The 25521-nt window shown below is 41.9% G+C and overlaps 1 protein-coding gene across 3 annotated transcripts in view; it reads right to left on the minus strand.

Annotated features, from left to right (window-relative positions):
* RORA (RAR related orphan receptor A) overlaps positions 1-25521 on the minus strand; it is a 381362-nt gene that overhangs the window by 49943 nt on the left and 305898 nt on the right. The window contains exon 1 of one of the 3 annotated variants that reach the window (XM_054214150.1): positions 23881-24017. The exons of the other annotated variants lie outside the window; for them this stretch is intronic. Within the exon in view, the coding sequence (XP_054070125.1) occupies positions 23881-23911 (31 nt within the window). The 5' untranslated portion in view covers positions 23912-24017. Of the gene's footprint in view, positions 1-23880; positions 24018-25521 lie in introns of those variants that run through there. 3 annotated transcript variants of the gene reach the window in all.

Below are 25521 nucleotides of genomic sequence, written 5' to 3' on the forward strand. Positions count from 1 at the left end.
CGAACTTCTCCAAGATGTGTAGGTCTCACTGAAAACACCAGGAGTTAAATCTAAACAGCCCCACAGAGCTGGGCACATGCCTTTCTGCAATTCAGTTTATACCTGTAGAACATTAGGATTAGGATCTGCGAGGATCCATTAAATACCACATTGTGCTGGGATGCATCAATAGGAAAAGAAGCCACGTACATGCTTAAATAGGTAAATAGTGTTTCAAGTCTTATTGAGCTTATTATGTCTCAAGAGCTTATTAGGTCCTTGCTAGATTAGAGAGGACACATTCAAAAAACAAACACAAACATAAGGAAAATAAGAATCCACCAAAGACAGCTTTAAAGTTGAAAAACCAACCTCAGGATTTTAGCTCCTGCCTTATGATTTTGAGACATCGGGCTGACGATTCTAAAAACCCTGGAAAGGGCTAAGACTGAAATTCCCCTTCCTCAGTCCTCTGGGCCAGCGAATCAGCCCTAAATAATCATTTTTATGAAGCTGTATCAGTGGGTAAAATAAGAAAAAAGTGTCAGTAGAAAGTGAAAATCCTGCACTCTGTGGATTTGCACTGAAGACCACCGAAATACAAGGCAGGCTGAGATCTCTGCAGTCAGTCTGGCAGTTTGCAATTAAATTGCTAGGAATGCATAAGCATTATTAGCCTTCCAAAGCAGACCCTTCCAGTTTTATGGGCAGAGAGTTAAGCACCCTGTAAACTGTACCCAGGACTCCAATCCTCAGCGTTGCATCTGCTTTTGTTCAACTTTTTATTTTCTGAAGTCTTGTGGTTAGGCAATGAAATGTGAATCTGTTGATTCCTGGCTATGACACAGGCTCCTTGTGTGGCCCAAGCCAAGTCTCTTAAGCTATACTTCAGTCTCCTACTTATGAAACAGGTAAAACACATCCCTCAGTGATGTTTTATGCATAAATTAACTTGTGGAAGCCGGTTTTTCAAAGAGTTCACTAATTAACATTATAGACAAACCTATAGATAAAGAGATTGTTTAGAGGGCTTTGTCTGGCAACTCTGGCCCAGGGAAAAAGCGCATTCCAGAAGTGATGATAGAATCTGCATACAGTTACAGAAAACCAAGTTTACTGAATTCCACAAAGGTACTTTTTTTAAGAATGTGTACTTCTGGTAACATATCGTAAGGATTTAATACAATCTCCTACATTTAGTTTTATTTGGAATGAAATGCCACCATCAGTTTTCAGCACAATTTATACGCGTTACCTTGACAAAATTTTACTGGAGAAATTGTGAAATATTTTGTAAGTTCAGAACAAAGAGTTTAACATTGGACACCCTGTTTTCCACAAATATGTATTTACAAGTTGCTGGAGAACGTAAAGACAGTTCTATAAAAGCCACGTTGATTATCCTATATTTTCAGATATAAGCTCAACAGGGTAGATAATACATTTTTCCCGTGTTTATACAGTGCTTAGTATCTGGCTTCTGCTCAGAACATGGAATAAGTCCACAAATAACTTCATTTTCTAATTTTCATATACCAGTACAGTATCTAAGCACAAAACTCAAGTACAAAACAAATTAAATAAAACAGTCTTCATACTGGGATGACCAGAAATAAGACTAGAAAGAGGACCGAACATTACTAATCCTTGTTCTGCCTACGCTGACAAAAGAGGCTAAAATGAGGAGACTTAACCAGGAATCTTAGCTTTTTTTTCTTTACCCATTCCTTTAAATGTTATAGAATATAACTTGACAGATCTACAGTCTTCACTATCACATAATTTACTTAACCTAAAAGTATCAAACCTTTTAGGCTCATCTCATTTGCAAACACGCATCAATTCAAATAGTATTGAAAGACACAAACAAGATAAAGTTTTTACAGAGTCTGCAATTACAGTTTTCAGGAGCCACTGAAAAATGACTGTACAAGTAGGAGCTGAAATGTGCTTTCAAACAACAGCTGAACTTCTGTCACAAGCTACTGCCTAGCCCACACACCAAATATTTCTAGTTTTCTTTGAAACACAGCAGTTTACTGATTACAGGAACTAAATAGTAATTTCTGCCTTTGATTTTAAGACCATAATCCAGTACTGGAAAATGGATTTGTCACTGTTGCTGCGCACCACTGAATTCACTTACTTCATTGCAAATATAACAACATTACTGTCTCACTACAAGGCAAACATCTGAGCAGTAAGAGCAGCTGATGACAATCCTCAGAACAAACAATAATTTTTGAGTAACAACTCAAACAGTAACAAACTATAATTTTTGAGTTTCTCTGTCAAAGCTCAGGTGAACTTCATCTGTTTGTCTTGTGTTTGCTCACAGGTGATGTAATTAATCCATCAAAAGCTCTGTTGCAACATTAATGACATTCAAAATCAGCATGCACAAAAATTGTTATTACGTTTATTTAAAAAAATAAATTGCCTATGATTTCATGACCAACTAATCAACACACATTCACATATGTGAACACAACATATATTCAAGTCCAGGTTGTGCGGAGCATTACACAAGGGAGGAGGGCCCGGCTGCTCCTTCACGCTTCCGTCCCACAGCAGACAATACGGAGCGAAGGCAGGGCCAGGGCTTCCCGCGTGCCTCCATACACTCCTAGGGCTGGGACTCTGCCATCACTACGCTTCGGTGGAGTGCCAGCCTGCACACATCTTAGACCCACCAAGTGTACTTTACCATCTTTACACAGAAAAGAATGTAAGTTAGTCCAGAGGAAATGCAACCATTACAATACTGTAACTTTTAAGTATTTGGAATCAGTTTTTTATGTCAGGGTGGTGAGATGTGCTCCTTGCCGTACGAAACTAGACATGCCACTGCTAAATTAGACTATCTCTTTTTGGAATATACAGTATTAGGACACTAAAGTAGTATTTTGCTAGTGACAGTGCAGCTCTGAATCCTCCCAGTAAGGCAACAATACTAACCTTACAAACCACTTCAGCAATTTTGCACTTGTCTCGGTGAGCTTAAGGATGGGGAATTTTTTGACAGATATACTTTCACATTGCAAGCAGAGGCAACAGCAAAGAGCCAAATACCTATTCCAGGCAGAAACTACAGTCAAAATCCAGAATAACAGGGCAGACACATCTCCTGTGGATGTGACGCCCGAGTGAGGGAAGTTGGAAAACAAGCATTACCAAACTGGGCTGTAACTTTCATCTTAGCCCTTAAAATTTAAAGTCTTCCCAAAACTGAAGAGAGCAGTTTAGTGGAGCCTATGCAAACAAAGGATTACTAGCCCCTTATCTGATGGCAGCGATCCTCCGAAATTAGGTGTTACCCAGGAAGAGCAGTGGGAAGGTACAGAGCTTGCCACTCCTAGGTGCTACCAGTCTGAAATACATTCCCACGGTTTTTCACATTGCCAGAGAGGAAAAATAACCCAAGCAAGGCCAGCAGTGGTTCTCTGAGAAAGCTGGGAAAAAGCAGTTGTGGCTCCTACCATCCGATGCAATGGGGAAACGACCCCCCCCTTCCCCAGCCTCCCCACCTAGCCCTAACACTCAAGCAAGCTGCGGTGGCCCTGCAATAGGAGGGTCCCGGGCTGGGAGGGGGAAGGCTGACAGCAGCTCTCCCGGCGAGGTAGGAACGATCAAGGAATAAGCAGTGACTCACACTACGTGATTTATTGCTGGGCAGCGTTCCCAAATGTGTTAATAAAGTTGCAGCCAAACAAATGCACATCCCTTAGGTCTTGTCTTTGTTCCAGCATGGCCGAGACAATTGAGTATTATTTTCAAGTAAAACAAGGATGAGATTTTCTAGACAATATTGCTACCACAATTAATATTTATGTTTCACCGTTCTACTTCACAGCACTGCCAACCCTTGAGTATTTATAAAAAATAACAAAACAAGAAAGAAGCGAGCATACATACAGACACAGAAGGTCTTAAGTTTTTTAACAACCAAGTGTGAGCTGTTCTATTAGGTTTCCAGTTTATCTTCAGTAGTTTCAGGTGTAAGAGACAACAGACAGAAGCACTCCATAATCACCACATTCAACTGAAGCAAGATGCAAATATAAAACCAGTTAACTCTGTGTCAGGAAGCAAAGGGCTTCAATAGTTCATGGCAAAGCTCTTCTTGGAGTCTTCTGGAAACAGAGAAATGAAGGGAAGGGGAGAGAGGACGAAAAATTGTTTGAATTAAAACATTGACTTGATTAGCAGTGAAGCTCTGGGGAAGTAGTGATCGAACTTAAAAAGCTGTGACAGGTTTCTGTAAGCAGCACACTCAGGTTTCACATACCGGCTAGTGACAAAGAAACATATTTCCATACAGTGTGATCACTGTGCAAGCAGATGCTTCTTTTAGCTTTAATTAGCATTGAAAGAGAAGGTATATTCACGCTTTGACTTCCGATATAGGTTTGAATCATAAGAGACATGATAGCTAAATATGAACTGCCTGGTGGTGTACGCATTTCACGGGGCAGTTCTGTGAGGGAGAGAAACAACGAAGCCATTAGAAGGGGGAAGGAGTGCAGAGGAACGGCGCAGTTGGCAGGACACGCTTTCCCCATATTACCCACAGGTAGCTCCTGAATTGAGTCTGGAGATTCCTTTGTTTCAGAAGCCAGATAGGCAATGGGTTAAATGCACACAAACACAGTATGTTTCCAAGCTATATCCGTGAGTAAAACCACCAGGAATACTTTTAAACGAGAGCTGAGAATCGGCTACATCCATCTGCTTCCAAAGGCCAGAGCTGGGCAAAGGGAGAGGGGAGGGCTGAAAATGGAAACATACTATGAAGTCCATAATTTAAAAAAGAAAGCATTTCCCAATGTAAATTCTGGTTCTCGGACGAGTAGAAAATGCACATTATCATAAGTCAGTAGTTTGTCAAGAAACTGCAATAAGCCCATGAAAATTGTAAATAACATATTCAAAACTGCTCAAGACATTCATGATCAATTCATCTAGACTTTCTTAGATGTAGCGATTTTATAGCCCACCAGCCACCCATGGGAACTCCCCCAGGTCAACACCCATTCACTCTTACAGGAAGAGTTAGGCAGTGAATATAAACGTACACCTTGCTACACACAACCCACTTCATCTGTGCTTCTAGCACACGGACCTCAAAAATCATCACCTCTATCGCATTCCTTTTTAATTTCTATTTTTGTGCATGTTTTGTAACGTACACAACATTACTGCAGTAGTACATGTATATAATTTATAAATAAATATCTATACATTGAGAGTACATGCTCAAATTTATTTACCTATTTTTAATGGCAGGGCTGCGCAACCAAAAAAGTTTGGAGACCACTGTTCTAAGCACCCTGATATGCAAAAAATAATGTCTACTGGCTACCTGTGTTACCATACATACAGTTTGTTCACCACTGTCACTATAGTAGAGCTGAGGAACCATAGTTTTTGATGAGGTTCTCATACACACAAAAATTAATATGTATAAATGCAGATAAAAAGATGGCACTGTTCCAAGGACCTTTAATGGACATACAAAATTGCATGTTCTTTCGTGTTTTCCTTGCTCCCTACTATTTAGTTCCAAAACTTGTTGACCAGCACACTTCACTGTAATTCTGGTTTTGTACACCTCATATGTGATTTAGACGATGACTGCTGTGTTTTGTAAAACAACTTATTTAAGAGTAATTGCATACAGCTTTCTTGCTTCATGCTAGATCATTTTAATACACTCAAATTTACTAGGCAATCTACAAGCAAGGCAGAGGTTTCATCGACACCTTCCTAAAATCTAGCCTGTGGTTGATTTATTATTAATCACGCTGGTAACCACAACGGTTTGTATATGCTTAGGGAGCTCGTGATACAAAACTAAAGGTTTTAGATACTGCAGCGGGTTGGCACGGTAATTCCACATCTCTTTCCTCCAACATCACCGATCTGAGAGCAGCAGCTTCTCTCCAAATAAAACACCAAGCAAGAACAAATGAAGTTTCATGAGCGTGCCAATGAGCGTCCGCTACTGTCCCTGGCACAGACTGCCAAGAGGTGGTAATAAAGTCAGAAACGTTTCAAGGGTGGGTTTCAGAGGGAGCATGGTTTAAGAGAACAGATGTGAATTTTGGTAGATGGAAAGACAATTAAAGCCCATTAGAGAGAAGGTTTCTTCCAGTTGTCGTGACCCTCTGGTGTGCTTGGAACTATTCCAGAAGGCTACTAAAGGAACAAAGATCTCTTGAAGAACTGAGAGTGCAGTGTTAGAAAGGTAAAGCACAGAGGTGTCCTAGAGGGCTCTATCTTTCATTCTTTCATGATGATCTGAAACAGCTGGCTACAAAGGGCCTAAAATGTATAGTTGTGTTGTTACCCCTCACTACACTGATAAAGAGATTAAACAAGGCACTGGCAGTTTGCTTTCAAAAGAGAGTGAAAGAAGAACACAAGAAAGTGAATTAGAGATGAAGAACGTTAACATGAAGGAGAAGAAATGAAAGTAATGAAATGAAAGAAATGAGAAACTAGACAGCAAAGGAAAGAGGATCAGGCAATTACACAGCACTTCAGCGAGATGACAGTTCTGTGTGCAGCCTATGCGATCCCAGGGCGATGTGAATTCCAAGCAGGAAAATTCTTACATCCACTTAAATGGAATAGCCAAAATGGAAGGCTAAAGATGGAAATGGCAGAAGTACCATGCTCCGGTCTAAAAATACATACACTACCTATTTCCCAATCTGTCTTTGGGAAACTGCAATCAGCAATGCTTAGGTTTATTATTTTCTCTCTCAAACTCCTGAAAAGACAAAAGGGAATCATATCAAGAAAGTGTAATGAGCAGGCTCACAAAAACTGTATTGAAATCCACTGTGTTTTGGCTGCATCTACATTTTAGTTTTGATGATTGGTTAGCACTTTATCATAAGCTTCATGCAATGTATATTGTAAGAAATCAAAGCTGTAACATCTCGTTCTTACATTAAGTTATTTGAATGTAGCAAACCAATTATTCAATTGAACAGACATCAGAAGAAATTTACCTTGAAAATTTACCAATCTGACAAGAGTTAATGGATTTACTATCAAAAAACAAGGGTTTTTTTTCCTGCACAAACTAGTAGGCTCACTGCAAAGCCAAAGACCTTAACGTGATAAAAGCAAAAGCATTAAGTGTATTAACGCCTGTTCAAAATGAATTGTCTTTGCAGTATAGCAACGCATTATCTAGCTTCTGTTCACACTTCTGATTACAGAAACAACCACCAACCCAACAAACCACTCGCTCTTCATAGCTTAAGAGGCCCAAAAGCCTTTTCACAAAACAATTCTGTTGTCACTTTTATATAGGGTTAGTTGATGCCTTTCCCCCTCCTTTTTTCAATTAGATAAATATAATTAATGACTTCAAAATGGAATTAGTTCAATAGCATTTGGCTGAAAGCATTTATTTATATGAATCCAGTTATAAACCATAACTCAAAGGCATATTGTAAAGAAATTTTCTTCACTGAAAATTGGAATAGCAGCCTTCTATATAAAAGTGGTATTAAAGCTTAACATTAGTACAGTCAACATAAATTCTGATTTTAACAGGCTTGGATAAACATATAAATTTTGGCTCAGTGAGTCTGCTTCGGCTGTCAATACTCTGAAATAGATACAAGCTTTAACAAACCTTTAATTCAAAAGCCCATTATTGTACCAACTGAAATAGAAAGACTCGAGTATCAAAGAGGAGTTCTTCCCCACTTTCATGGTATTACTTCTGTAAGACACCAATTGATCTACAGCCCTTGAAAGAAAACAACTCGCTTCCCTCTCCTGGATAAAAGTCAGTGCAGTTTTTTCATCCATCACAATGCAACAGCATCAAAATACACCTTCTGCATCTACTTAAAACAAGGAGGAAAAAAAACAACTTGCAAACCACAAAGCCATTACATGACACGTCAGTTTAGTTTGTCCGACAGATTCACTACAGAAAAAAATTGTTTTCAGTAAAAAAAAAAACTAAATGAAGATTTGTTTAAAGCGGTCGGTAAGAAAGAAATGAGGAAAAAGGGGAGTGAGAATTTATACAGATTTACCTATTGCTAACGTTATTCTGGGGTGCTTTTCAGCTTCATAAAGAAAACACAGATAGCTTCCTGAAGCCAGTAAGTGAAACATCACCTTCATCTAAACACCAAAGTGCAAAGCCCCCTTTTCCCTGGCAAGGAAAAGAGCCGTGCAACGCGTCCGGCAGCCAGGAGCTGGGGTTCTGCAGCAGCGTGGACGGGAGGAGGTGGCTCGCTGGGCCTGCCACGGGGAAGGGGCAAAGTCTGCCCAGCAGCAGGGAAAGCCCCCGCTCAGGTGGCGGCGAGCAGTTACCACAGGTCTGGCTTCTGCCAGACTGAAGCCCTTTGCCAGCTTAATATCATATCATTGGGAAAGGACCTGAAAGACCGAACTGTGACTGTTCTCGGCTGTTCAGGAGTCTAAAGAGCACCCGGTGATAGGTCCCGTGCCCACTGCTTTGGGGTGGATCCCAGCCTGCTGTGCTCCAACTCCTGCCACAAAGCCTGGCTTTTGTAGAGGGCAGGGGGAAGCTCCACCAGCACGTTCCCAGTGCACGGCTGCCCAGCACAGCCCCATCTCAGATGGCGGCAGGACATCTGTCTGGAGCACCAGATAGGATACTCACCAGAGGTTATTTTTCTCATCTAGGACTATTTATGCAATGGCCTGAGATTCAATAAATCGTCAGGCTAACTGTTGGTTACTTAATAACTAATAACATCCACAACATTTAGAAGCGTCTGATAAATTGCGTAACCAAATTAATTTACTGTTTCTGACATTAAAACCAGTTATTGTTAATAAACAATGCCTCAAAATATTTAGGTGGGTTCTTTAATTCAACTCAACAATGTACTTGGAACTACTGTGATGGAATTAGCAGATAGGTAAACAAATACGTGCTTATTTTCATTCCTTCAGTGCTACGGGTATTTTCTCTTTAAGAATACAGCCCTTCAGTTTCTTCTTGCGTTCTATTATTATACATTGTTTTCCCTGAAAAGCACCATAGTATTTACACTCAGCTTTGTTTTGGATGGGGATCTGCTATACCAACCTTAGGGCCACTCGCTATGAACTGAGCAAAAGGACAACTTCTCGCATGAAATAGTCTTTGGGACAGCAAACAAGTTTTGAGAAGAAATGTAAAAGCCTAACAGAGAGCAGGTTTGGAATAATTTCTCCCATTCTACAAACATGATTTACGAGCGTTCAAACTGCTTGGGACACGACATTGTTTTCAAAAGGAAAAAATGAGTAGGTACTTAAAACTAAATGAATCTTAAGACTACTTTCTACTGACATTGTTTACAATGGGTTTAATTATTTACGGGAAGAAACCATCCCATTGTATATCTGCATGAATTTTTGAAAAACAAGTAAAGGGAATAAGAATTAAAATCTTGTTTGTAAAGCACCAGATTAGCAGCAAGCAATCTGGGTTTTGTCTCCTTGGATAAATCTCTTAGATAGCTGGATCAAAGTAGTCCTTTGTGAAACAGACACTTTACCGAGATGTTTGGAGACTTGGAACATTTTCCAGAGTGATAACAATTTTGGTATCCAGCTTAATACAACTTTGAAAGCATTTTCTGAAAACTAGAATTAATTATAATTAAATTTAATTCTTCTCCCACATTATATCTGGTGATTACATTCGAAGTCATGCTATGTAATTTCAATTATTAAGGTGCTTTTACACTAGGAAGTAGATAAGAGTCCTCAAAAACTGTAAAACTTCCACCATTGAAAATACGCTCGGCTAACAAAAACTTACTCAAATTTAGAAATAATGTGTTAGCCAGTGCACAGCAGTGCTTCTCCTGTGAGATACGTAGCTTTATGCCAGCTTTGGACATGCTCCTAGAACTTTAACTTTAGGCTCCAAGGAGATAAGTTGGACATCCGTGCATGGTGCCCATTCAGAATATTCACTCACACGTAAAGAGATCCCACCCACTGCTAATACAAAATTTGAACTTAGCATAGTTACCAAATCACTAATAACGCAGCCACAATCCAAGAAAAGAAGTTAAGCTACACAACCCCACATTATTTTTGTTGGCACCTCCCTAAGAAATTTTTCAATTCCATTCAATGAGGGGAAAAAAAAAAAAAAAAAGACTCATTGAAGGATTTCATTTTGGGATTTTGATTTTACAAGTTGCTGGCAACTCTCCCTATGCATGCGTGTACACACGCACTCTCTCTGAAATAACAAACTATTAACTTGACAGTTCAGGTATTTTAAAGGTGAGAAAAACAGTTTCTAAAGAGTTAGTTATTGTTTGGGTTTGGTTTTTTTTTAATTCAAAAGTAAACTCTCACAAAAGGTCCTCCAATGTAGCATATAAAATAAATTAATTTGATTAGTCTTTCTAAAACGTGAAGCTCTTGTCTCTTCCAAACACACTCTATGCCAGCTAGCAGGCCAGGACTTGACATACTCGAGTGAAGAAACCTCCACCTTCTTTTAACAGCACAGTACAAACACGTCTGCTGGTAATTCCTCATAGCAAGGTACACACACAGCCATCACATTTACTTGAGCGCAATGGTCACTATTTACAGCCAATTATTATAATTTCCTGAGCAAAGGCTTGATTCCAGCACGTTGAGCATCCTCAACTCTCCCCAATGCCCTTGTGTGCAGAAGCGAGCAGTGCTACTGGAAGGACTCTAGGCATGTTGCAAGATCCAGGTAAAGCCACTTAGTGGGTAAAGCTCTTCAAATACCGCTCATTTCTCCCCATCAACAGGGTGAGGCAACAGACACAGAAATAGGCCTCCTTAAAAATAGCTATGTTATTTTTTTCTCTAAACAGAAAAATATGAACCGATTTTCCCTATAACGTCTTCCTCAAATCATCAAGAATTAATGTTCCTGGAGCTCGTGGCAATAGCTCCTTCTTCCTCCTTGGCCACAGGGACTCGTCACGGTACACGTACTGTCCCAGGACGGAATTCTTTCCCAGGTAACACTATTGCAATGGGGTAGCAGCAAAGGTTTTGATACAAGTTTTATACGTATTTCCAGAAGAATAATTCATTCATGTATCATCACTTCCACCCTGATCTCTACATACACAACTACTGTATCTCTTTACAGTAACATTATAGAAGACCCTGACTTTTCGAAAGAGATAATTACAGACTATTTGCTGACAATTATTATCTAGGTCTCAAAGCAAACACGACAAACAACAGCACAAATCAGTGATCCATTTCATATCCCAAGCAACAACTTAATTATTAGAACAAATGTATTTAGCACACAGTATTAACAAAAGGAACATTATAACAACGCTTAACCTGACACTGTTTTAAAAATGTAAGAATATAATCTAGGGAACTATCAGAACATCAACTTGAAGGTAGTATGGAATATTGCAGCCAGTAATATCAAAGGTGTTTCCTGGGCAAAAGAAAGTGCTAAATGCAAGCCCGAGTCTTCACAGTTCCCCCGTCCCGGCCTTCTGGAGAGCTTTCTGTCCTTCCACCCGATGCAAATGCTGGGCTCTCCTGAGGTGCCCAAATTGTTATTTTCAAGCCTTGATGTCTTTACACAATTCCCAGCAGTTCTTCTTAGCCTCTTACATTCTGACTTCTGTTTACTGATGCGCTACTTCTCTAAGTGTAGTAGCACATCAATTAATTATACAGTAGTATGCCTAATCAGGTTTCCCCAGGGTTTTTAACAGAAACCCTTTGTATTTCTTAATGATTCCATGAGATTGTAACTATTTTTAGTTCTGCAATAAAAGAAATAAGAGTCTGCTGACAGTACTATCTCCATAAAAGGTGGAACTGGTATCAAAACCGTTGATCCAAGCACACTTGAACTTTGGAGAATTCAGATTTAGTCTGGATTTTTTGATTAACATTTTTAAATACCGCATAAGCAGTCAGCACTTCTAGACAAGAAACACAAATGAAGAAGAAAGACTGGAACTGAAGAACTGATGTGACCTACTTTACATTTTAATATTAAAACAGATACATTCAAATGCACAGCAAAGTCTCCAATGCCTTCAACACAATGCTACCACCAATTGGTCAACAGCAGTCCAACAATTTTCTGTGATCAGTTTCTCATGCCCTGTCTTGTTCTGAAAGAGGATGTGTGCTCTAGATACCCAAGATTCCTTTTCTTTAGTTCTAAGGCAGACATCCACAAACTTTCTCCTTAATTTAAGGGGAGAATTCAGGATTAAAAAAACAACCAACCAAAACAAAACCACAGCAAACTACTAAAAGCCCAAATCAGCAAAAATACACTGAGCTTCCACACTACAAAAGCTCAGAAAAAGCAGTAAAAAAAACCAGTTTGGTGGACTTTCACTGTGCTGGAGCTGGTCACATTTTTGGTCAAATTGCATCTTGTATTAGGAGGTGTCATAACTAAAAATAAAAGTGGACCACTGCCCTACTATAAAAGCGTTAGTCTCATAGAATGATAAAAGAGTTGATGTTGGAAGGCACCTCTGGAGATTGCTTGGTGCAGCCGCTGCTCAAAGCAGGGCCAGCTACTGCTCAGGGCCAGCAGAGGCCAGCTACAGCTCCACTCTCCAAGCGTGGAGACTCCACAGCCTCTTTGGGCAAGAGGATACAGTAATTTGACCACAGGCACAATAATGTGTAAAAAAATAATCCCAAAGTAGACGTTTTGCTTTTATTTATGCATTTTGTGTACCTTTTGCCCATCCTGCCCCAGCCAGCGAAGCAGCAGGGTTGTGTATGTAATTCCTATCTGTCACCCATGTTTATACACTTGAGTCACATTGCACCCAAAACCAGCACTGCTGACATCATGTAAGCTCAGACGCTCTTACCTCGTGTACTGGCAAGACTGGATTCTGAGACACTGCTTTTAATTCTTAATCTTACCTATTTCCCAAATCAAAAATGAGGATGTGCCAGAAATAATTTCCACATTATGAAAGCAGCCCGCTCTAGCATTCCACGGGGACCTGTCTGCAAGGCTGAACTGTATCTCTATACAGTTCCTTTTGTCCTGTATTTGTTCTTTGATGTACAAATATGCCACAGACTAAGCGGTGATCTCTTTGATGTTGAACTTTTATACTTTATTGCAACTAGCGTGCTTACAAGAGGAGCTGCCAGTCATTTTCCCTTCTAAACATTCAAATTTCATGAGGCACTTGCTTTATGAGTCAGATTTCTTAGCAACTTGTTTTCAGAATTTCCACAAGAACTGTGCTACTCTTCTGGAATGATAACTTGATTAAAAACCAACATCCGATCAGGTTTTTCAAGTATTACAAATTAATACAAGCATTAGCTAATATATCTGAATGTATTTAGCATAAGGTATAATTACCTAGTCAAGCATGCTTTTCCTCAGTTTCTTTTAGATAATTCGTGATGGTGCCCAGACGGCAGCAGTGACCAGGAGCAGCTGCACTGGGAATACTGTAAAGCCAAGGCAAGCATGTAGTGGTTCCTCTCCAGCGCCTCTGCCAGCCTCCACCAGTTTATAGATCAGAGACTTCCAGAGGTAGCCTCTGCAAGTACCGTTTTTCACAATGCAGAGCGCATACATAAAATTTTAGACTGACAATACCAAGGCAGATTAAATTACAAAGTTAGTTACTTCTGTGACAACACACTAATCAATGTTGACAGGAATAACATGTTATAAAGTGCAAATTTACCACCAGTACATGCTAGAGCTGCCAGTGTGAGAAATACAAAAGAATTTCCATTCTGAAGCACTTTTGCGAGGGCTTTTAAATCAATCCTAAGAGCAGAAATTCTTTGGAGTGAGATTTTGCCATTCAAAAGGTCTCTGCTTTAGAGTGACCTTTATGTTTGGCTATTTTTCCCTTCTGTAAGTATAAACACTGTGGTTGAGAGGGAAAATATCAGAAGAAAATTAAAATATTTTGGAACAGTGACCGCAAAGAGGGAAAGTTTCCCTATACTGAGCTCTAGGTTTCCACAACAAAATGGGTACTGCTACTGACACCCCTCTCCAAGCCAGCTAGTTTAAAGATATGTCGTCAGGGTACCAGCCAGAGCAATGCGCTACTTTGAATGTTTTAATTTCAAGTTAAAATTTCAAAGTGAGGAAGCCATATAACAACTTAGTCATTTTTGGTGACAGAGCAAAAAGAATCTAAAATGAAAGAAATTTGTTACAGGTACTGATTCCTCTTTTTCAAAAATATCTAGCAGCTCAGTAACGAAGAGTGCGTGTTAAGAGCTAGATGTATTCACAGGAGGGAGCACTCCGACACTCGCCACGCCAGGCAGCCAGGTGCTGCGCTCCACCTTTCTGGCTGGGAATTCTAAGTTACTCCCAGAGATACCAGCAAATTTTTAAGAAATCTGGGTAAATAGAACCAGCCGTAGCAATAGCGGAAACATCATTTTTTTCAGGGCCTTTTCAAGTCCAGGCAAAAGTCAGTTCTCAGCGCTCACCCAAATTCTATTGTGTGCAGCAAAATAACCCACCAAGAAAAACGCTAGGGTGAAATACTGCTTGTGTTACTGAGAGGTTTCACATAGTTTCCATCGAAGCATCCCATGCAGGAAGCAGGAGACAGAATTTTGATCCTCCTTGAAGAGAACAATAGGAAAACCAACGCCTTTATGTAGCACCCTGTGCTGGCCCCACTCCAGCCCCAGCCCAGTGCCTTCCACACTGCTGGTGGCCAGAGGTGCTGCCAGCCACTGCTGCTCCTCCTGCTATCGCCGGGGAGCATCTGGGGAGGCAGGAATGCTCTCAGCCTGTTTTCCTCAGCCATTTAGAAGGCGCCTACGTATATGAGGTTTCCTAAATGAAACATCTCTGGCTCTTTAATTAACCTGTCTGGTTTTTTTATTATCTGTTGATACAAGAATCTATCCAGCAGTTATAAACACCTTTATGTACTCATATTTTAAGCAAATACTTCTTTTAATTCAATAATGCACCCACAGTACGAGAAAAACTCTACCCAAAGCTTAACACAATACATCTCTGTCAATCCAACAATGGCAAGGAGTGTCCCTTTGAAGGAAAACAACGCTGAGCGTAAGCTCGGCTGCTCCAGATGATCACTAACAACCCGCTCCTCTCTGCGCAGCGGAGCGGGACCCTGCAGCAAGAGCTGCAAACACACCTCCAAAAGCCTACGGTGCTCCAGCCTGGCGTATGAGGCCTAGTACCAAACAGCAGTTTCACTTACATTTGTATTTTCCAAAACTGGTTAGTAATCTAACACCCAGCACGCAAACATTTCTACAGCAAACTACAAGGAACTAGTCCAAGAAGAGGAATAAACAACAGCAATCTACAACAAGCAGTTTTCTGCAGTGCAGAAGATGGGTTTACTAATTCCCAAATTGAGCTTCAAGCAATCACTATATATTTACTAGAAAAAGCACGTTTTCCTGCAATAACTACTCTGCCAAATCAAACACAGAAAAAGATGAGCTAATTAATTTAGCTGAATGGAAAAATGCACCCATTATGAGTAACATTACAGTTGATACAGGAAGAGAGCAGCCACTGCTGCTCCCGTCAAGTAGTACAGCAATTTATACCGTTCAAATGCAAGTCAGAATTAAAGCATGCAGATGCCTGTGTGCAGAAAGGAAGCTCCATATGTTCTGATAACCAGGGACCACTTTTTACCAGCTTTCTACACTCTACCTAGACTAAGGGCTTCAGGCAAAGAGCACCTGGGGCTTAGAGAGAATTTAACCTTCTTTTGGGGTGAAGAGGAGATAGATGACACTTCCAGTCACATCCCATTAGGCTCAGGGCCAAGCAGAGGAGGCCGGACAAGTGAGCGCTCCTCTGCTCAGAATAGGCGCTCCTCAGAAATAGTCAGGTAAACATCAGCTCCAGTAAGTTCTGGGCATGCTTAACCCATGGCACAGGATCAACTCCTAAGACCCCTGGCAGCCTCACAAGAGGTGCGAATTAAGTTCACATGCAATGAGAACTCGATTTCTAATTGAATCGTGTAAATTGTACTAGGTCTTAAACAGCAAATGATACTTGGATGAAGGGAGAAAATTGCTGAGCCAATCCCGACTTCCCCGGTGTTTTGGAGAAAGAGGCAGATACTCAGTACCACAAACACATGCCCGAGCACAGCCCTGTCCCTTCTCAAACTGTGCTGGAGACAGAAAACTTGAGGCCTTGCATACAATCCTGTTACCACTGTTCCGATTCATCTATTCTGAAATTACTACTTAAAAATAAGACAATCCTGTCCAAAAAAAAAAAAAAAAAGTCAGCTGAAGCAAACATGGCTTTCAACTGCATTTCACATGCACGCGACCCAGCCTTTAAGTTAACTAAAGCAGTTCAAGATACCACCCTACCTCACTTGTCTAACTCTTCACCAGCACAAACAAGTACATCAGCTCTCGGTACCCAAGAGAGGCAGAAGCAGAAGCCGTGGCCATACTGCATCCCTCCCCAGGTTTCCATTTCATGCAGTTAACAAAATAACAGCAAGAATAACCAACTCTTTAGCCCTTCAAGAACACTAAACAAATGGCACATGGCAGAAGACAGTGTGTGCAAATGGTGTCAGGACTTCTTCCTTATTTTTAGCTGACAGTGCAGAAAGTACTCCCAACATCCCAGGTGGGAACAGAGATGGGGGGAGCACCAGCGAGAGCAAGGGAACAGCAATCCGGGCACGCAGGAACACGGCCCATGGGGCCCCGTCAACCAGCCAACTCCAGCCTGTGGTCACTTTGGTTTGAAAGAACACTCTGACAAAGACTTTGTCACACGGTGCATCCGTCTAGGTAAAGATTTAATGTCACTTTTCCGCCCCCTCGTTTGAGAATGATCAACTTCTTCTAAAGTGCATAAATAAAGAGTCATGCAGTTGGTTTTATGAAGCACCTTGTCCCAGGATTCAATGGCAATAAATAGCACAGTATTTCAAAGAACACAAACATTACACAATAATTACATGGCTGATACCCTATAAGTATGCTGACTATTCTATTTGCATTGTTCAGAAGTGAAGAGGTTAGACTTATTTACATCCAAGTAGCTTTAATTAAGCTTTGAGATAAATGCTCTTAAAATGAAAGCTGGGATGATTATACCTCTCCCGACATTGATTTTAGCCTAGATGGCTATGAACATAGCATGACAAAAGGCCCGAAGGCCGGAATCACACAAACAGAAGAGCCACAAGCCACGGGGCCTGTACCACTCTCGCACCACATAGGAAAGAAAACCATAAATGCAGTGAAATCGTGACTTTACTGAAGTCAACTGCCTAAGTGGAGTGGAGCCAGGCTGTCGGTGGGCAGCAGTGGGTGCTGCTGACAACCGCAAGTTCACGCTGGGACGAACTGGCCCCAGATGCATTCACTAACAGCAGCGAAAAAAATGGGCTACGTTTGCTGGTGAGGGCAGCAGGCTACTCCCCCCCAGCAGTGCTGTGGAACCCCCAGGCCTCTTTGGGGGGACTCCTGCACTTGTGTGAGCTTTAAATGTCAGAGATTCACATTAGGCTGCATCCAAAGAGCTGCAAGGAACACTAGCCATCTCAGAGACCGCAACTGCTTGACTCATAACAGCTTCAGCTCCGTGCCTCTGAGCAGACAGTCCACACGCGCAAGGCAAGCAGCAGTAGGATGTAGGAGAGATTCCCTAACGTTCACAACACTGGACTCAGACCTTCCTGGATATCCTTTTGCTCCCATCAGCATGAAGGCCTCACCATCCCCTGACACCACAAAGGAAAAGGGAAGTAAACACTAATTTAAGTACATTTTTCCACAAAAACGTGAATCCGTGTGCAAACCTGTGTAGGCAGACAATCTCAGTGGAGAGCGCCGTTAGGAGAAGGGGTTCTCTGCAGCACGCTGACTTTTCCAAGTCCGTCAACAAGCTCCCTACGGCAGCTAACCCCGCTCTGAGGAGGGGAAGAGCGCAGCACCCCATGAGTCACTGCCGCCCTGAGTCACTCCCTGGTGTTCTCAACAGAAGGTGCAGGCAACAGGGAAGCAGCCTGAAACTGCACCAAGCTTGCCAACCTATATTTTGCAGAACTTCTTAGCCTAAATGCCTCTAGCAAGAGAGGTGAAAAAAACCTGGGCCAAGGAAGGACTTCGTTAACCACGGGCAAGGCTCCCTTTAAAACACGATGGAGCAGAAGAAGAAAGTTCATCTGCCAGATCCCCTAACAAGGCTTCCTGCTTCAACTTTGCAGTCTGTGGGTTTTTGTATCCAACAGGCAGAGAGGTCTGCACCGTACAGAGTCACCTTTTTCTCATAACAAAGCTATTCTTGGAGGACAAAATCTTCCCATCCCCTGTCAACGTTTATAGCAAAAAAGAGAAAAAAACCTCATGTTCAAAAAGGAAGGAGAGGGTTAGAAGACATTTTCTGCACCATTAGTTATGTGCATATCCCTTAGATATCAGTCCTCAAGGAAAAGACAAATCACAAAAGGAGAGAACTACTGCTTGCTTGATCTCAGGAGTGATCAGCTGTAATTGCAAATTACAGCTCACACATAAATACAAGAAAGGTGAATATTTATCTTTTTCTCTCCTTGCAAATAAAAAAAACAACAGAGTAACATTCTAAAATGTATCAAGTCTGACTGTAATAACTAATTCTTGTCACATGCAGTTATTTTGCACACTACAAAAAACTTATCTCATGGGAATGCAAAGAAAAAAAAAAAAAGAACGAACATACTGCATCTCAACTTCCTCTAGATAGAGAATTGCAAAGTCAGACAAAGTTGCATGTATCTACTCCGGAGAGACGCAAAGATTTGACAGTTTTAATTTAGCACGTATAGTTTAGAAACAAATATACCAATTTAGAATTCTGTTTTGTAGTGAAGATGAAATACTAACAATCCTGCCAGTAATTACTACATGATAATGATCATTTCTCTACTATACTGTAGGCAAGAGGAGCAAGAAAGAAGATTTAAAACCCCTTAAGGTTAAAATTGAGTGCTACATCATCCTAGAAAAAAAAAAAACCCAAAAAACAAAACACCACAAAACATGCAGGGCTCTCTGTAACGGGGAATGAGTAAAGAAATTAGTCTTTTGCATACGCGCTGGGGAAGCACTCGATATAAAGAGGACTCAGTTCTTGACTGAGGTCTCCAGACACTAATCCCCGAACTAATAAATGCCAATACAAACATTCACCTCCCCACTGCAGAGCCAAGCTGCGGAGCTGCAGGCCATTACCCTGCTTCACACGCTGAACCAGCTGCCTTCTCCCCCCCACCCTCCGTATCAGTTCTCTGGATAGAACGTGACGACATTTCGTATTTGTGCAGAGCCCACACCCCAAACACCAGCAATGCTACACTACCCACCTCTATAGCCTCATCCCTTCAGGGATTTTTTTTTTTTTTTTTTTTTTTAATTTAAAGAGGATACAGAAGTCCTTGCGTGGTGTCCATAGACCACTTCAGTTTTGCCCCAATTACTCAGAATTATCCTTGAAGAATTATTTTTATGACTGCATTGCTAGCCAGGCTCACCACTTTAGCTAGGCAAGAGCTGTACCTAAGTTTAAAGAGTTTGATCTAGTGAGATGGTCAGCACCCACAGTTTTCGCTGACTTAAACAGGACGTACAAATTCTTCATACTTCAAAGGAGTGTCCCCAACTGAGACTTGCACAGAGCACGCAACTGCCTTTGATTATCACAGAGTGAGACATAAAGACAGATTTCCTCTTCTTTTACTTGCAAGTCTTGAGAGTCTTTCAAAGGGCTTGAAAAGTACATTTCAGCAATAAACCTCAAACAAATCTTACCCTGCAAATGTGATGCAACAAATGTCTTAGGTACAAGTCAGTCATTCAGATCAGTCGCATGAAATTAAAGCAGCAAAAACCAGCCTCTCAGCTAGCAATTCCAAAGGCCAGATTCTGTTAATATTTAGTCAACAAAAGTTCTGTCCCAGGATATTTGCTAAATTGGATTTAACTTTCAATAGTACCACAGTGAAGGCAAATTTAAACATACTTCAACTCGTAAAGCAACTTTTTTTAAAGATATTTGGCAAAATATTTGGCAAGGTATTTTCCCATAGGCAGTTGTTTACTGGTGAAAAACACAGAGTAATCACCACTGTGCTGTCAGGTTGGTGCCAAGATACTTGACAAAAAAAACATGTCAAAAGGTCAGGCTTGACAGACTCAAAAAGCTCACCCACGGTAAGCAGTACTGCATAAATCCCCGGCCAGCCGGCCTCCGAGCGAACCGGCTCTGCTGAGTGCGGAGCATGGAGGTTGCTGCAAGTAAAGCACGTTCCCTGCAGTGCTACAGCCAGGCTGCAAGGGAAATTCTGCTTATCTGCCCAAACGCAGCCAGGGTCCTCAAAAAAAAAAATACAGAAAGATCCAAAAATCATGCGCACCAATAAGGAAACCAACAGAGTCTACTTCTTTCAATAGGTATTTTTAAACGATTGAGTTTTCATTCAGACACAGCGTCAGTCAGAAAACTAGTTGTACTTCCAACAATCCAAGCACAGACCCCCTCAAAGTGAAACAATTTTCCTTACAACCAAGTAATAACTGATTCTACTCATCTTGCCTATCCTCCATAAAACAGCAACAACAGATTCAACCTCGTTGAAGTCCACACAGAAAAAATCAGGATTAGTAGCTCAAATTCTACCTTAACAGTAAATGCACCGGAGTAGAAAAAGCTTAAAAAATTTACATCTACTTTCCCACTGATCTCTATTTTGAAATGTCCATAGGAACGATAGTAAAACTATGGCTAGGTTCATTTTCATTATAAACTCATGAGCAGACCGAACCCTTTTGCTCGGGTCTGATGATAGTACAGGACAAGTACTTCAGCTCCCACCAACACAAGGTCTGATACACCCCTGTCTTTCTACAAACTAGTACCAAAAAAATGGTAAAATACCACACTTTAGAATCTAGCTCCCCTTGTCTTGGGCTCACCTCTGGTTATGTACTGGCATGACAACTGAGTCCATGTTTCTACTCCAGCGCAGCATATTTGCTCACCAATTCATAGCACTTAGTACTATTCTCCTTGAAGTCAACCTTGAAGCTTCTGCCAGCAAAGACTCTCGCAGGAGTAAGACCTGCACCAATGAATATGCTGGCGAGAACACCCAATTTCTTTGCAAACTTTTACTGGTAAGCACGGAAAGTTGCACTCTCCCTTAAAGCCATCAGCCGGTTAACTGGTCTGCATATATGATAAACTAAGAATGCAAGGCTTCCTGAATCCTCTACACAGACTTGCAACAGTTGATAAATAATTTTTAAAAGCCCATCAATCTACAAAATACTTAGTCATTACGAACTTTGACGCTTCACCACTATCTATTTTCTTAGAAACCGAAAAAAACACCTCTCTTTCCTCTCTGCTTGAAACCAGAAAGTTACATTTCTTATCACACAGCCTGTCTTAAGGACAGGTCCAGCCTCTTCATTGGACTCGTCTGTTTTCCAGCTCTTTAAGCATACTACCATGGCTATCGACATGCTGACAGCCGGCCAAAATCTTTATTCATTCAAACCTGGACATAGTCTGGAAGTCTGAGGACTTTTCAAAACGAAAGCAAGCACGTTTGCCAGAACGTTATGTTGCATGAAAAATACAAGGACTTGCAAATTGATTTCACATGGTATTAATTTGGGCCACCTGGGCAGCAATAGGAAAAGAATTAATACTCTTCTTTTTTCACTTAAAAAAAAAAAAATCCAGCAGGAAAATCTGTAACATCCCGTATTCTCCTGCAGACCATAATTTTTTTCACTTTAACTTCAGAACTGTAAAAGATCAGAAGCACCAAAAGATGCCATTGCAGCACTGAGAATAAATAAAGCATTCGATTCACCTCCACATTTTACATTTTTCCCTTGTACCTTCAAGCTTATGTAAAACTGCATTCCCTATGCTACTGGTCTACTTCTCTCAAATCACAATATTGGATTGCAGATCTATTATTTCATGGCAGCCAGAGGTCACTTTAAGACAAACCACAACACATTTCCTCCAGCTGAACCTTGTCCAGCAAATTAGAGAAAGGACAAGAAACCAAGAAAGTTTTTCAATGCACTAGAAAACTAAATAGTATGAAACATGAGTGAAACATACCATAGAAGTATTCTGTAAAAAGTACAAACACCTAAGTATTTTCATAATAAAGCCATTAGGAATTACCCTTTAAAACTCAAAAGCTGGGCTCCGCCAAGATTTTACATCAGTGTGGAAATTGGTTTAAATGAAACTCCCAAGAGAGTAAAAAAAAAAAAAAAAAAAATCTCCAAGTTGAGTTGCTGAAAATCACCTGCCTGCTCTTTTACAACACACCTCAAGTCTTCGTGCAGAAGCATACAAGGCAAATACACCCTCCGATTTTTTTTAATTAGTGTACTTTCCTTCTTTTCTTTTTTTTTTTAAGTTTATTTGATTTCATGGTTCTAACAGGCTTGTGAGGGACATGTTGAAAAACTCTTATCAGAATACGCAGAATTCTAAGGGACTGCTAAAATATCCGTGTAGTTCACACTTAAAAAAATGCATTTCCTTTTGTTACAGATGCAACTATTTGAATCAACCCAATTACATTTTCTTGCCAAATGCATTCAGCATGGCTAATGATTAATGAATATAGTGCTTTTCTTTTTATTCACATAGGCTTCTCTCCAAGAAGAAAAGGAAGCCTAGTAATTGAAAATTACTGTGCGTCAAACACTATGCTGCTATTGGTGCCCAATACCTATTGCTCCTGCAAAGTGGAAAAAAAAAAAAAGGAAACAGTCTCTAGCTGAAGTAGGATTCAATCTTCTTTTTCCAAGTATCTATTTTTTTCAAAAAAAAAAAAAAAAAGAGCAACTTTACCTACAAAATCCACGAATATATTCTAAAGGCTACAGATTTAGTATTTTAGTGGGGGCGTTAAATTCAAATGTCACCAGTGATACTCTACTATGAAAGAATATCGCATTTAAGTAAGATGGTTACTCGGTTTACATTTTTAAAAAAAAAAATAAAGCCCAACAACTATGACTTCAAAAATGCTGCAATGCAAAGTTCTACTGCAGAGCTAATTTTATTAGGAAACAGGGCAGCCTGAAAACATACCTCTAAACTTTTGATTTCTCATCAAAAACTTCGTTTGACTCTCCTCAGCCTGACACTGCCCCTCATTAAGGACTGGGATCGGCCAGCAGACAAAACTTCAGGTTTTAAAAAAATAAATAAAATCACTACGTAGCTCTGATTTTTCCTTTTATTCCAAAGCCTTTTAAAAATGAGCAGCTATCTCTTAAGATGCCATTTTAGCCCCATCAGCTACCTACAGGATGCTGCCACGTTCTTGTCCCCTTTGCTATTTTACCGTACGTATTTTCTACGGGGGTTTGTGGAAAGATCAGCCAGCTCGTCTCCGCTTTTATGCAACTCCGACCGCGTTAATCATAACCTCTCCCTCCGAAAAGGCAGATAAGCTATCTCTTATCCTCTAACTTGTACGCGACGGTGTAAAGTGCAGCGCCTCGGCCGGGTTAACGCTCCGCTCCCAGCCGCGGGCGCTGCCGGCCCTCACGGGGGATGGCTGAGCCGCCCCATCCCTCCGAGAGCTCCCCAAAACCTGTCCCTGCTGCCGGGACCGCCCGGCCGGCTCCCCCCGCCGGGCTCCCCGCACCGGCGGCGCCGCCCCCGGCCCGGGGCTCCCCGCGGGCCGCCCCGCATGAGCAGGACGCCGGGCGGTGGCACCGGCGGCCGGAGAGGGGAGGCCACGGAGCACCGCCGCTCCAGCCGGCCCCGCCGCTCCCGGGCCGGCCTCCCCCACCACCACCCCTTCCCCTTCCCCGGGGCGCGGCGGCTCCCGGGGCTGCGCCTACCTTTCATCGCGGCGAGCACAAAACACATCATTTGTCAGGGGCGAAGCGGCGGGGAGCGGAGCGCGGCGGGCAGGGAGGCGGGGAGGGGAGGCGGGACGGGACGGGCCCTCGGCGTGAACCACCGCCGCCGCCGCCTCAGCAGCAGCCGCCGCCGCCTGCCAGCGGAGAGCCGCGCCGCGCCGCCATCCCCCGGCCCATATGAGGCTCCATGTGACCCGCTGACATCAGGCCAGCCCCGGCCCCCCGCCTTGTTTACACCGCCGGCTCCCTCCCCTCCCCTCCCCTCCCCTCCCCTCCCGCCGCCGAGGGGCGGCGCGGCCGCCCGGTCACGGGGCGCGCCCGGCCCGGCAGCGCCGCCCCCGCCCCCGGGGCCTGTGGCTCCGCCGGAGCCCGCTGCCGGCGGGGAGGGGGCAGGAGGGGGACCGCGGCGGCCTCGGCAGGTGCGGCGCGGCCCGGCCCGGCCCGGGGCTGCCGGCCGCTCGGGAGCCGGGCCGGGCCCGCAGCCACAACCCCAACCGGGCGGGCGGCAACTGTCGTCGCTGCTGGAACGGCAGCGGCAGCCGCTGCCCCGCTTTCCCTCTCCTCTGCTGAAGTTCACCTTTCTTTTTTTTTTTTTTTCCTTTTTCCTCCCCCTGAAGGATTTGTTAAGTGTTGTTTTAAGTAAAAAATAACCGTATTGAAGCTACATCTTGGCATAACACGACTATACACTTAATAGTCGTTGACTTGATGATCAAGCAGAACAGCATTTACATTTTAAATCTGTCTGGTGATGGGTTCATATTCTCTTAGGATTTACTTGGAACATACGAAGCATTATATTATACCACTGCCAGAGTTATTCTCATACACTCTATAGCATCAGCTGTCACCCTACTGTCAGTTTGGGAGAGGAAGTTTTGCATCATTGATACACACAGCCACGCTAGAAGAGGGAGAGCACAAGACTGAACATAGAAAAAAATCCAACCTATGAAAAAAACACCAAAACAACCCACACTTGGGTGAAAATTGCATCAACAAAGCCAGCATTTTTGCCAATTCCTATCTTAGTCACTGGAAGAGAGTGTCACAAAATACAAAACCACAGAAAAGCATCGATGCATTACAAGCTATTTACTAGGGGACAGAATACAACATTTCGTAATAAATTAATCAGAGGTATAAGCATTTAATGAAAATAAGACAAGGGAAATAGATAAACAGAAGCCTAAGGAAGCATCTTAATATTTGAAACAAAGCCCTATATTTAGAAAGAGCCTTTATGAGACGAGGACACTGAAACAATCTGTTATTAAATGGCCCCTAATGGCTAATTCTTACCTATTTCTTTAATGAGTTCTTAATACAGTATGATATTATTTAAACATGATTAGAAGCCATCCAGGTGTACTTACCATTTATCAGTCTAGTCATTCAAATCCCATTAATGCAAAATGTTGTTTTAAATCTTCCTTATTTAAAAAAAAAAAAAAAATCCAAGAGCTAACCTGGTGCAGTAGTGTAAATTTAGCAGCTCTCTTTGGCACAAAGTGTTTGATGTGGGTTTGTCATCCTTACTTAGATGAAGCCATTCCTACCAATAGCACTACATGCATAGCGAGATACTGCTCGGAAAAGTTACAGTAGCAGATCTGCTCC

The sequence above is a fragment of the Rissa tridactyla genome, chromosome 9 (assembly GCF_028500815.1).
Source record: "Rissa tridactyla isolate bRisTri1 chromosome 9, bRisTri1.patW.cur.20221130, whole genome shotgun sequence".
Classification (NCBI taxonomy): domain Eukaryota; kingdom Metazoa; phylum Chordata; class Aves; order Charadriiformes; family Laridae; genus Rissa; species Rissa tridactyla.